General features: G+C 39.7%; 1 protein-coding gene across 1 annotated transcript in view; it reads right to left on the minus strand.

The window, feature by feature from the left end:
- Positions 1-14537, minus strand: part of LOC145977930 (salivary peroxidase/catechol oxidase-like) — a 101404-nt gene that overhangs the window by 26315 nt on the left and 60552 nt on the right. The window contains exons 8-9 of the mRNA XM_083110258.1: positions 13481-13678; positions 9859-10006 (exon numbers count right to left, since the gene is read on the minus strand). Of these exons, the coding sequence (XP_082966384.1) occupies positions 9859-10006; positions 13481-13678 (346 nt within the window). The remainder of the gene's footprint in view (positions 1-9858; positions 10007-13480; positions 13679-14537) is intronic.

Below are 14537 nucleotides of genomic sequence, written 5' to 3' on the forward strand. Positions count from 1 at the left end.
CCAAAGTGAACGTGTTTTGCGCTGTTTCCAGAGAAAAGGTGAGAGCACCATCACCGGCAAAGTCTATCTGGATTACACTCCACTCGACTTTTTTTTTGTGGGGGTTTGTGAAAGATAGGGTGTACACCTCTCCCCTATCTCATAATCTTCATGAACTTCAAGATCGCATCACATCAGCCATCGCTAATGTTACCCCTGAAATGCTGGTTAATGTTTGGCAGGAAATTGACTTTCTTTGGGATGTGTCCAGGATGACCAACGGTGCACACATTGAACCATAACAGATTTCTAATAAAAAACTTGAAGTGTTTTACTGCATAATGACATATAAACCAAGTCTGTATGTGGTTCCAAGAAATAATTATAAATTATTGAAGTTGTAAACTACATAAAGAATCACCCTGTATATATATACATGCATCTTGGTGACAGAACAGGTTTACTGCTTAACTGTGACAACAGAAATTTTCAGATATTTACACATTTGATTTAAATTACACAAAACAAGTATCTCAAACACTGGTACAGTGTGTCTCAAAAGTTTTAGGACAACGACATTTTAAACTAGGCAACCCAATTTACACAAGGCGTTGGTGGGTTGCGTGTAGAGTTAGGCTCAATTTCAGGGTTGCCACATGCACAATAGATATTTATAAAATACGCGAAAGAAATAAAAACAAAGACGTGAGAGAAAACGAAAGGTGACAAAGGAGAGGAAAAAGAGATAGCGAAAGGAGAAGAGGGAAAGTAGAGGAGAGAAGAAAGAGAGGATAGACGAGGAGAGGAGATGTAGTGAGGAGACGAGAAGAGGAGAGTGGAGAGTAAAGTAAAGGAGAGAAAAAGAGAAGAACGAAAATAAGAGGAGAGTGGAGAGTACAATAAAGGAGAGAAAAAGAGAAGAACGAAAAGAAGAGGAGAAGAGTGCAGTGGAGTCGGAAATCTAAGACAGGAGAAGAGATACGAGGTGGAGATGAGTGGGATGGAGATAAGATGCGAAAAAAAATAGAGAAGGCGATATGAGATAAAAGCAGAGCGAGCAGAATGAGGTGAGAGGAGAAAGAGAAGAGAAGAACAGAAGGGACTGAAGAGAAGAGGTAGTTGCAGAAAATATCGTCTCAGCGTCAAGAATTGATGCATTGGTCAAATTATCGACATGAAACATTCAATAACATTTTGAAATGTATTACATCGGTTCGAAATGCCTTTTGGCTTAGTTCAGAACAAGGTAAAATCTTCCATGTAAGATCTTTGATTTTACCTGAGATTATACCACTAAAAACACGAATGTAATTTGAATATTTATAAGAATTATCCAATATTTGTCCACTTCTCGGTTCGTTGAAATGGAGACTTTGCAATTTAATATTTCCCCTCCCCCCATCGTTAATTCCAAACTGAATCATTCCGTTTCACACGGCGTGGACAATGAACACAATGGGATAGGTCTAAAACTTACGAAAATTTTCTGCCACCGGAAGGGTTTGAACCTACGACCATCAGATTGAGAGTCCTGGACGGTAAACACTACCCTACAAGCTTTCGCTTCAAGAAGTAAGTAGAAGGAGCTGACGAATGTGAAATGTAGACGCAACTCTCCTCCTACATGTAATGTGCAAAGAATACTTGTTTGTAACAAAGAAAACGAAGGTAGTACGACTCGGCGAAAACATTTAATGGAGAATTGCACATGATGAAAACTTTTCAATCGATATTTGCGGAAGTATCCTTGCATTGAACTCGTGTGGGAAAGTGGTAAAATGAGTATGTCCTGAATTGCCACAAATATAAATATTTATTTCATTAATATTTGTCAATGTCTTTGAAGCAGTACACAATTATCGTTAGAGTATCATAATTCACGATATTATACATGAAAATATCCCTTTTAATGTGTGTCAATTCATTTATTTGTTTATTTTTTATAAATTCCATGTGCAGAACAATGTAGCCACTATACACTGCTATTACAAATAATGTTACCATGCTCTTGTTTATAATAAAAGGAGAATTATAAAAAAGAACACCTAGTATGGAGGATCGAACGTGGGACCGCTGGCAGCCCAATCGAGAACTCTAACCACTACACCACGCCCTTACCTACGTCTGGAACAACAATTTTAAGTATTCTGTCCCTCCAATATTGTAAATGTCGTTGGGTATACATGTAGTTGACCTTTTACTTTAATTTTGAATTGCTTTCTTGTAGTATAGCAGATATCTTCGAGAAATAATTTTCGAAGCGATGAAGAAAAACTAGAATATTGGTAGTTGCGAAAATGCGAGTTATTTCTTCTAACTTATTATTGTGATTAGACATTATTAATGGAAAATATCTAGAGGCTTGTTTCCCTTGGAGTTCTTAATTATTCTGTCGCGTGAATATTGTAAACGTTATTCTGCAAAAAGAAGTTCAATACTCTGATATTGCTCTGTACTTCTAGAATTACTCTATACACATGCATTTGAAATTTAACTCTGAATTTATTTCTTTGTTGTTAGTATATCTAAGCTGGTGAATATACTTTATTTGTAATTTTATAACGGTTACATGAACATCTACGAAATAGTTCCTTATAACAACCTCCGCTTGACCAATTTGCCAATATAAACAAATTGAATACAGATTGTCTTCGAGCTTACTTTGTTAAAAACGAGCGGATACACGTATTACTATCCCAATACTTATTGAATAAGGTTTCTTGGTTGTCAGAAATTATGACTTAAACTATTGCATGTTGAGCTAGCCGCCTCTGATGAAATCTATCATTCTTCAGATTCTCTTTCAAATTCGACTCTGGTCACTTGTAACTTGCTGGGTGCGTTTTGAGATAAGAAGCGGCCTTGAATAGCGTGAGTGAGTCACTTTGAACGCCAGCAAGCTACGTTACCAAGCTTGTCTGTCTTTGAAAACCAAGTCATTTTTCTTTCACCGTTTCAGAACGCGATTGCTATTGTAGAAGTATATATTCTCTCAAAAGAGCACGAAAGGAAATTTGACCAATATTCTCCCGTCGTTTAAAACCAAATATTAAACGAAAAGTTCATGATTGTCAATAAACCTATCTGAGCATAAGGTGGATGTAAATAATAAAGTTAATAGAAAGATTCTCCAAAATTTCTCTCCCACTGTCTACGTCAGGCCAGTACCCAGGGGGGGGGGGGCATGGGGGCCATGCCCCCCTCGAACCCTGAAAAAATATTTAAATGTGAACCTATCAATAACTACGAAAATAAAATCGTCGATATTAGAAATGTGTAAAAATTTCAATTTTGTTCTTACATAAATGAATCTGTTCCTTGCGCAAAAGTCTTCAGGCTGCAATATTGGGTAGTTTTAGTTTTATAATCATTGATGCAAGGCTACCAGACGTCCGATTCAGCGATTTAGTCAGACAGTGCGTTACTTTCAATCCCTGTCCCGACTTTTTCGAACTGCAATCGTGATGCGAGAATGTCTCTTTATTCTTAACACACAATTAGACATGTTTTTTATTGTAATAATAATTCCTAGTACGCAACATTTAATTTATAAATATATTATTTTCTAAACATAGAACTATCATGACTTTTCAATGGCGCTCGCACTAGTTGAACTATTTTGTAATATCTGTCTCTCTGTCTCTCTCCCTCTCTCTCTCTCTCTCTCTCTCTCTCTCTCTCTCTCTCTTATATAATAATAATAATCCTTTGCGCAACAGCCCCTCTCTCTTATATATATATATATATATATATATATATATATATATATATTTGGGTCTGGGTCCTCCCTCAAAGAAATTCTACGTATGGGCCTGGTCTAAGTCAATGACAGAAATGCAAGCAATATTATTATTTATTTTTAACCGAATGAATGAAAGGAATGTGGAAGAATTTAAAAGAAATAAAAAAGAGCAGAACGACTGTTACTATAGTATAAAAATTGTTCTTCATCGAGGAAGAAAAATAAGAAGTATTTACTCCAGCATACTGTCAAATATGAAGTGATTTTATGAATAAAATTTTCTGCCTGTTTACGTCTAACGTTTGGTAGTTCGCAAACAGTGTAATTATTTCGTGTTACCTTACGCAACAGCAACTACATTTCGTAAGACTGTTCTGAACACGACACTTGCATCAGTAAACAAGCATTTCGTCTGTTGCAGTATCTCAGGAAAAGAACATCGTCCTGCAATGTTCAAGCCTCTAGATATTTTCCATTAATAATGTCTAATCACAATAATAAGTTAGAAGAAATAACTCGCATTTTCGCAACTACCAATATTCTAGTTTTTCTTCATCACTTCGCAAATTATATCTCGAAGATCTGCTATACTACAAGAAAGCAATTCAAAATTAAAGTAAAAGGTCAACTACATGTATACCCAACGACATTTACAATATTGGAGGGACAGAATACTTAAAAATTGTTGTTCCAATCGAAGGTAAGGGCGTGGTGTAGTGGTGTCGACCTCCGTGGCGAAGTGGTTAGCAGAGCGCGCTACAACGCCAGGGGTTCTGGGTTCGAGTCCCGGGTAAGGCATGGGTATTTGTGTTCGTCCAGTTGATAAGAAACAAAGAAAAATGTAAGAATTGAAAAGTGTAAAAGTTATAAAAAGAGTGAATGGTGGGGGATACATCCGTGTAGGGGGTATTTCCTTTTTTTAAAAAAAAAATAGTGGTTAGAGTTCTCGATTGGGCTGCCAGCGGTCCCACGTTCGATCCTCCATACTAGGTGTTCTTTTTTTTAATTCTCCTTTTATTATAAACAAGAGCATGGTAACATTATTTGTAATAGCAGTGTATAGTGGCTACATTGTTCTGCACATGGAATTTATAAAAAATAAACAAATAAATGAATTGACACACATTAAAAGGGATATTTTCATGTATAATATCGTGAATTATGATACTCTAACGATAATTGTGTACTGCTTCAAAGACATTGACAAATATTAATGAAATAAATATTTATATTTGTGGCAATTCAGGACATACTCATTTTACCCCTTTCCCACACGAGTTCAATGCAAGGATACTTCCGCAAATATCGATTGAAAAGTTTTCATCATGTGCAATTCTCCATTAAATGTTTTTGCCGAGTCGTACTACCTTCGTTTTCTTTGTTACAAACAAGTATTCTTTGCACATTACATGTAGGAGGAGAGTTGCGTCTACATTTCACATTGGTCAGCTCCTTCTACTTACTTCTAGAAGCGAAAGCTTGTAGGGTAGTGTTTACCGTCCAGGACTCTCAATCTGATGGTCGTAGGTTCAAACCCTTGCGGTGGCAGAAAATTTTCGTAAGTTTTAGACCTATCCCATTGTGTTCATTGTCCACGCCGTGTGAAACGGAATGATTCAGTTTGGAATTAACGATGAGGGGAGGGGAAATATTAAATTGCAAAGTCTCCATTTCAACGAACCGAGAAGTGGACAAATATTGGATAATTCTTATAAATATTCAAATTACATTCGTGTTTTTAGTGGTATAATCTCAGGTAAAATCAAAGATCTTACATGGAAGATTTTACCTTGTTCTGAACTAAGCCAAAAGGCATTTCGAACCGATGTAATACATTTCAAAATGTTATTGAATGTTTCATGTCGATAATTTGACCAATGCATCAATTCTTGACGCTGAGACGATATTTTCTGCAACTACCTCTTCTCTTCAGTCCCTTCTGTTCTTCTCTTCTCTTTCTCCTCTCACCTCATTCTGCTCGCTCTGCTTTTATCTCATATCGCCTTCTCTATTTTTTTCGCATCTTATCTCCATCCCACTCATCTCCACCTCGTATCTCTTCTCCTGTCTTAGATTTCCGACTCCACTGCACTCTTCTCCTCTTCTTTTCGTTCTTCTCTTTTTCTCTCCTTTACTTTACTCTCCACTCTCCTCTTATTTTCGTTCTTCTCTTTTTCTCTCCTTTACTTTACTCTCCACTCCCCTCCCCTCTTCTCCTCTTCTCTCATCTTTGCTCCATTTTCCTCATCTCTCCTAGAATATTTTTCCATTTTCCTCACTACATCTCCTCTCCTCGTCTATCCTCTCTTTCTTCTCTCCTCTACTTTTCCTCTTCTCCTTTCGCTATCTCTTTTTCCTCTCCTTTGTCACCTTTCGTTTTCTCTCACATCTTTGTTTTTATTTCTTTTGCGTATTTTATAAATATCTATTGTGCATGTGGCAACCCTGAAATTGAGCCTAACTCTACACGCAACCCACCAACGCTTTGTGTAAATTGGGTTGCCTAGTTTAAAATGTCGTTGTCCTAAAACTTTTGAGAGACACTGTACAATATATCATTACAACAAACTTCAACATGACAAATCCAATTCTCATAATAAATACATCATTAAGAGATACACCCCTTTAACATATTCATAAATTTGGTTCGTGTCATATCGAAATCCAAGTCCACCAAATGATTTGAGATCTTGTTATATTGAAGTGTCATTTTTTGTAGTGGGGAACATTCATACATTTCTGTTCTTGGGATTTTGTATGAGAGTAAACGTCTATTACGTAAATGACCCTGTCTCACATTAGAGTACAACACACATATCTTTGCCGTTGCGCAGATACCAATTTTCGTTTCGTCTCTCTCTCTCTTAGCATCACGTGTTCTACCCTCCTCGCCAACCTTCGCTATTGTTGCCATATTGTCATTCCATTCCTGGACACACTCGCGCGAACATCATTGAAAACAATTGAATAGCGCTCCAGCTCGCGGTTCACACCGTTCGGCAGGGACGGTAATGTGGCAATATAGCACGGCATAGTGGTTGCTTCTTTTATGCAGTGCATGTCCATTGGCTAGCTAGTAACTAGTGTTGCCAACTGTAATAATGAAGCACTATTTCTGTCACGGAAGGGGAAAGGCAGGTAAAGTGACCGTGAGTTTTGTTGGATTGGAAGCACCATATTTTTATTTTATACTAAGTATTTGACCGGTTTGACGTTGTGTGCGAGTGCTTATGAACTGTAGACAATTTACCGAACCCATAGCTGTGTTCAATGTTACCTACTGGTTATAATCAGGGATTTATAGCTAAATACATACTTTTAGTTTGACGAAATATCGCTGAAATTTTGTGATATCTTTGCGAATAGTAATGTTTGTAGTGATTTAAGGTACATTTTATTGTCAATATTTTTCCATATTTCTAATTTTAATAAATACTTACTTTTACATATTTAAGGAAAATATACTTAATTTTACATATTTCAACAGGTTTAATTCACAAATTGTTCATATTTCATAATTTTGGAATTGTTCAAAATAAATCAATTATGTGGCTCCAACAGCATTTCAACTCTTGCTCCGGTACGTGTTCTTGTTAGTGTTGCCCACGGGACGAGACGGGACAGGCTTTTAAAAATTCGAGACGAGACGAGATTGTACATGTGTCCCGAGACAAACGACGAGACAGCATTTCACAGCATCTCCACGAGACGAGACAGGCCAAAGTCTCGTCTCGTGGGCAACACTAAGCAGGCAATTCTCAACGACCTGTGGATTGTTTTCTGTGTTAAAATTGCCATGCTTTGATGGGTGACCAAGTTCATAGCAGGGCCGGCGGAAGGTTCGTGCCACCGCCCAGAGCGGCAAATTTTCAGGGCTGCAAAATTTGAAGAGAAGAAAAAAAGAAGCCTATTGAAAACTGTGGTCGAGCGAGATATTCTTTTGCGCTTAATAGTATTGACATAGCATAAGAAGTCTCATTATTTATTTTATATTTTGATGTTTTACTTAGGAATATATAAAAAAGTGAAAAAAGGTAAAGTGTTCCCCTGTGCATAGCACCACGCCATGAAGGCGTATAGGGGGTGTGGGGGTAACGCCCCACACTTTCTTGATCCGGTCGTGAGTGAGGGTGATGTGATCAGCATCACGCCCCTGACCGCCTTTACCCCCCAGGGTTTCCCCCAGGTACCCATGTTATTCGACGCTGGGTTGGCGCCGGGGCCGCTTCCACCGTTAGAAAAGTTCCCGGATTTGAACCGGCCGGGGATCGAACCCGGGACCTTGAGCATGGTAGTCAGACGCGTTACCGACTGAGCCACCGCGGCCACCACTTAGGAATATATTGATTTTCAATTTCCCGTTGCTGCGTAATGGCCGGGGGGTGGGGGGTCGAAATGGAGCGGCATCTACCGCCACCGCCCAGGGAGGCAAAATGACTAGCGCTAGCCCTGGTTCATAGCAAAAGAAAAAGCCGCGCAGCTTATCGTCTAGTGGCAGTATATGTACTTGTTATTGTTGTGGAAGCCGGCATCGTTTGTAAATGTACAACAAAGTACAACTGTCGCAGATCACAGAGAGGAAATAATAATACTGCATGAGGAGGAGTGTTGTGGTCCAATTGTCGCGCTTTAACACGTTGGCATGTTATTATCTGCCCTTGCAGTTCCGTAGCAGTGTATACGGGTTTTGGGAGTGAACAGTTAGAACGCCACCAGTGCATTAATGCAATGAAAAATAATATTTTTTTATTTTGTTTGAAATCACTTAAATAAGGAATCGTATGAAGAAGTCTTCTTTTCAGCATTTTTGGTAATTTTACGTATGCGTTAGTTCATATTTTGCGAATTTTTAGTGCATATGTATGTAGCTACATACAAAGTCACTTGTTAGTACATATTAATCCTAGTCCTGGTATAATGCATGACGTTTAAAACTCAACGTTAGATAGACCTAAATTCTCTAATTTTCTTGTTGTACGTAACAGCTGTGCATCGGCGCACTGCAGCGATTTTTCTGCTCCATTAGCAACACTGCTTCTTGAGTTGTGTCGCGCATCGCACGGCAGAAATATCTGTGTTGGACTCTAAACCATATTCTCTCTAGTATAGAACTACTCTAAATATGTCCATTTATTATTTTATACAGAATAATTTATTGAGAAATTTCACGTCTATTTAACAGGCTTACAAAATCAAATTCATTTAACAAATCATTGTATGGTATTTTAAGGATTATTGGCGATATTCGATACTTCTTATAAGTTCAATCATATTTTTCTGGGAGTCACAGGTTGGCGCCCATACGGAACAAGCATATTCTAATTTGCTTCTAACTAAACATTTGTTAGAGACAATTAGTTTTTCGTGATTTAGATACAGTGTATATTTGTTCACATTAAAAAATATTAATGAGATATTTATTTTTTCGTGATTTGGATACACTGTATATGTGTTCACAAGCTCTTTTACGTCCACTTTATGCTCGTGTAGGTTAATCGGGACTGCACCTAGAGTTTAAAGTATGTGCCTCCACTGCGATTGAACACAGGACCCTTTGGTTACGAGGGGATGGCGTTAAGACTACGCCATCGAGGAGGCTTTCTGTACTTGTTCGCTCACGATATTTACATTGGATCCTGTCTATTTGCACTGGGTTCACAAACCTTTAGTTGAATGCAGAAAAGGTAGGGAGTTTTCACATCTGACACCTGTAGCTTGTCTCTTGAGGACTGACCAACCGAATGCGGTATAATGTCGCTACTGTCCGTGTTTCATGTCGCTTGTCACCTCGGTTGGAAAGCTCTTTTAGCAATTTACAAAGCGAGAGGGGGTGAGGGTGGAAGATAAATACTGAAGCAAGGATATAGAAAGAGAGAGAGAGAATATAGTAGAAAAATAAACTGGAAAGAAGATCAAAGCTACAACGAAGAAGAAAAGGAAAATAGTTACAAATTATAAGTATACTATACATGCACACATTCCTATCAGAAACTATATGATTGTTTTTCAAGTAATGACGTGATATTGAATATAGCAATCCCTGACAGCTCGTGTTTATGTTTTTTTTAAAAAATGATGTTTATATGCATACATGCATTTATTATATTCATGTATTTGTACTATTACGCAAAACTTACCCTATGTTGCCTTGCACTAAAGTATGGAAGTATCGGAACACACTGGTTGTGAAATCGTTTAATATTGAAGGGTTGATATCGTCCCTGTAGCCATCATTGAATTGGGGCTCTTCAGAATAAAGGTCACTCTCTTTGGCATAGTGAAGCCCTGAAAAAAAAAACCAACCTCTCGTTTGAAATTCACATCGTCTACATCTTTATAGCTTAAAGTTTACGATGAGTTTTTTTCAATCTCACCTACTTGTCTTTTCCTTCCTTCTCTCTGTCTCTCTCACACACTCAGGGTGTGTTTCCCTTACTTGCTTCCTGCCTTAGTGTTTATTTCTCCTCTTGACTATATCTACCTTTTTCTTTGTGTTCCCGTGTTTCTGTAGATGTACCTCTTTCGCTCAATTGCTCTCTGCCTTTGTACCTTTGTGTCTATACAGGGTGAACAGAAACTATAGGGACAAACTTAAGGAGGTGATTCCTGACAGGTAAAGGAACAAAAATGTTCATATCAACATATGTCCGGAAATGGATGGTGAGTCTGCAATAAAGCAATTAGTACCGGTACACATTACATGGCATGACTTTCATCCATGTTACAACAGGTGCTCAAAGTGGCCTCCATGGGATGCAATGCAAGCGTCCACACGTCGCATCATGGATTACCTCACTCGTTCGAATGTTCCAGCCTGTACCCGAATAGCGTCACAGGCTACACGGACATGCTGTTCAAGGGTCTGCACATGAGAAAGTGACTCAGCATACACAACACTTTTCAGATTCCCCCACAAGTAAAAATCAAGGGGGTTTAAGTCCGGTGATCGAGCGGGCCATGCCACAGGGCCTCCTCGTCCGATCCATCTTCTGGGGAAGATGTTGTTGAGGTGTTGAGGAACAATAATGCGAAAGTGGGCTGGCGCTCCATCATGCATCAGTCACATTACTTATCGTATTGCCAGAGGCACATTCTGAAGCAAATGAGGCAGTGTGTTCTGCAGGAAATCCAGATACGTCTGTCCGTTAAGGCGTTGTGGAAGAACAAATGGTCAAAGTTGGTGGTCGCCAATAATCCCTGCCCATATATTGATGCTGAACCGTTGCTGATGAGGCGATTCAACCATTTCCCGAGGATTGGCTGTAGCCCACAGATGACCATCGTGTAGGTTGACGATGCCAATTCTACCAAAGGTCGCTTCATCGGTGAAGAGGACTGACGACAGAAATCCCAAAATGGTGGTGACTTGTTGCAAAAAAAATAGCGAAAAAACCGTTCCCTTGGAGGAAAATCCGCTGGATAATCCCTGCACACGTTGCAGGTGATAGGGATAGTAGCTGTTTTCATACAGGATACACAACCCCGTCGCTTGACTTACATCATGCTGGCGGGCCTCTTGACAGTTTCCATCTGCTTGACCGTATACGAAGACCATCTCGGCTTGTTCCTGGTATGAATAACTGTTCATGGTGCTTCGACGTAGCTCCAATCACACAATCTCCAACACACAAAAGCACACTGTGAGTGTTTTTATGTGAGGATGATGTCGTTCTTCAGTGCCATCTACCTTGGCAAATAAGCGTTTCCGGACATATGTTGATGTGAACTTTTTTGTTCCTTTACCTGTCAGGAATCACCCCCTGAAGTTTGTCCCTATAGTTTCTGTTCACCCTGTATATCTCTCTGTGTTTTCCACTTACCTATATATCTGTAGGCCTTCTCTTTGTTTATATCTCCTCCCCGTCGCTTTGTTCCTACATTCCTCTGTATCTCTTATCTCCCTATTTTAGTCTCCCTCTGCGTCTATGCTTTTATCTCTTACAACTCACTATCTCCCTTTTCTTCTCTCAGTGTTCTTATGTATTTCTCCAGAATTTCTCCTTCTCATCGTTCCTTTTTCTCCACATATTCTGCTTCCCCTGTGTTTCTTTCTCTTTCTTCTTTTGTACGTGGTAAAATACTATTAAATCGTGACTGACCTTGCTAACCAAGGGAAGAGTGGTAAAATCTAGAAGACTCCTTATCAATATTACATCATTCCTGTTCCATAGAAAGAGTTGTCTGTGAAACAAGATGATTCACAGTAATGGAAGAGCTGTAAACTGTAATAATAATGAGTGAATCAACAATTCTTCCTTTAGTGTAGTGGAACAGCCGAGTGTGACAGTATGGAAAATTCAGTGGTATAGATTTTTTTATTGTCATGACTTTCTGTAAACTTGCAAATGGGTGCGGTTCACAACAGGACACACTCAAGGCGCTGTGGATCTTATCTTCGCCTGTCTTCAGTTCTGTACTTGCTACCTTTCAGTGAAGTAAGGTCAGCAACAACTGAGAAGGTTTCTAGGAACCAGATACGATCAGCTACTCCACGTGCGGAGAGCCCCACATGTGAGGACACCACATGCGAACTACCGATGACGCGATGCAAGGACAGGCAGACCTCTGTCCATGTCTCCCTGACCTTCTGCACTTCCTGACAACGACACGAGGCAACAGAAATAACCCTGCCTAAGGTTGTTTCGGCCACACTCGAAGTATATAAGCCCTAGTCACAAGACTAGAGGTGTGGTAGTCGACCAGCAGATCTGAGGTACGGCCGGAGGCGCTGTCCAGTCTCCGACCCAAGATGGCTATCCACCCAGCCAAGTCCAGGCTGTCTTCAGGCACTTACAAGATGGACAAGGAACTTCACTTCAAGATTACTAAGAATCGCTAATATACCCTTCTTTCATTTCAGCTGCCTCCCCTTAACACATAGGTTGGGATATTCTTCATATATCAACTACGATTCTCTATAATGAACCTTGTTATTGTTAATCATTACTTATGCGCCTAATTATGTCTACATCTTACAGGTTCTCCTATTTAGTATTAAGACTCTACCTAGATAATAATGTATTTTCTTTCAGCTCTAAGCCCAGACGTCTGAGTTACATAACCCCTAACGGTAGTGCTCGGGGACTTTGCCCGAGTAATCGTTACAGTTTAAGATAAGATCCACAGCGCCTTGAGTGCGTCCTGTTGTGAACCGCACCCATTTCCAAGTTTACAGAAAGTCATGAATGTACAGAAACTTGCACGTTACATAACATAATTTACTAATTCAGTGTTTAGTATGTTAATTATAAAAGGAAAATACTTTTATTATAGTATGACGCCATGATTTGTTTGACGCAACTTTGTTGTATTTTCCAATGGTTATTGACGAAACCTTAAGATTTCAGTTTTCGATGCGAGGTGACCTCATAGTAGGCTTAAAAGTCTTGTGTTCTTCGAAAAGGAGTAATAGTAAGTAATTAAGTGAGCTTAAACCTTAAACGTAACAATCTGAAGATCGCTGATCCGGGTTCGGTTCCCTGGCTGGACATGTATGTTTCTTTTCGATGTCCTGGCAAAGAAGGGGAACAAGTGCCACCTCACCACAAAGTTTCAAGATACTAAAACTCTTTCATTTTTTTGCGAGGGATAACCTAGAACTAATATTTTACGTAATTTTGAATTTATTTTTAAAACTACCGTACACTATGTGAAGTGACTAATATCTTTGCTTCTGTCATAACAGTTGTTTGCCCGGATACGAAAGTCGATTCCGCGAACTTCTTGATATCACCACGTATATTAAGTGGTAACACTTACCCATCATCACTGGAAGCCATTCCTGATACGTGATGTGTTGTATCTGAGCGATGACGATGCGTCTGGTTTCCTGGAAGATCCTTTCGTCGTCCCAGTTGGGGTTTAATCGGGAGAGCTCGTCGGCCACTCTGTTATGTTCCCTCAACAGCATGATGTGCATGACGGCCAGCTGCGGGTTCTGGTTCACTCGTTCGTCTCCTAAAGGGTTAAAACATATTCAATGTTGTAAATTCTTGTCGTAAATGTTTAACAATAATAATTTAATAATTTAACATTCAGAAGGGTCTTCTAAAATATTTGCTATGCGACAAAACGTACCACTTGATGGGACTGCAACAAAAATCATTTACCGAAATTACTATTTTATGATTTTCTCTAGTTTTTCTGATTTCCACCACACTTTATCCAGGCTTTGGACTGGCAAAATTACTATATAATGCATATACAGGGTGATTATAAAGGTATAGTACAAACGAAAACCACAGATACCTCCCATGAAATAGAGACGAAAGTTCCCCTTCCACTTTGGCGAGAGATGCCTCCGTGAGGAGCTAGACAACGCCAAAAACGTGTGAAAATGAACTTCACACCTCTGTACAGCCAGTACCAGTGAAGATAGAAAGGCGGAACAAACGAAGTCAAAAGGAACACCAAAGTCGCCCATCCGAAAAACACTAGGCGGCAGCTGCGCAACGCATGCGCATGGGGTTCCACAAAGGAAATAGGAGTGTCCCGCAAGACAAGTGAAGGGAAAGGGTAGCGATCGACAACGGTAGGGACAAAAGAAGCAATGAAGCATGAAGTAACAATTGCACAGCGGGAAACAAACACATGCAGCGCGTGGGGAGTCCCCAAACACAGTGGGGAGACACCGCAGCAAGAACAAAGCACGGTTCAACAAAAGAGAAAGAGGACCGGACGGGGAATGGTACCTGTCAAGGAGACAACAAATGCGGGACGAGGGATTCCCCGTAGCAGTACCGAGGGGATGTCACACAGAGGTCGTGCGCCAGCAGGACAAACACAGCAACTACGGGCACAGGAGGTTTATTGCCAC

The sequence above is a fragment of the Lepisma saccharinum genome, chromosome 24 (genome assembly GCF_977018435.1).
Source record: "Lepisma saccharinum chromosome 24, izLepSacc3.1, whole genome shotgun sequence".
Taxonomy (NCBI): Eukaryota; Metazoa; Arthropoda; class Insecta; order Zygentoma; family Lepismatidae; genus Lepisma; species Lepisma saccharinum.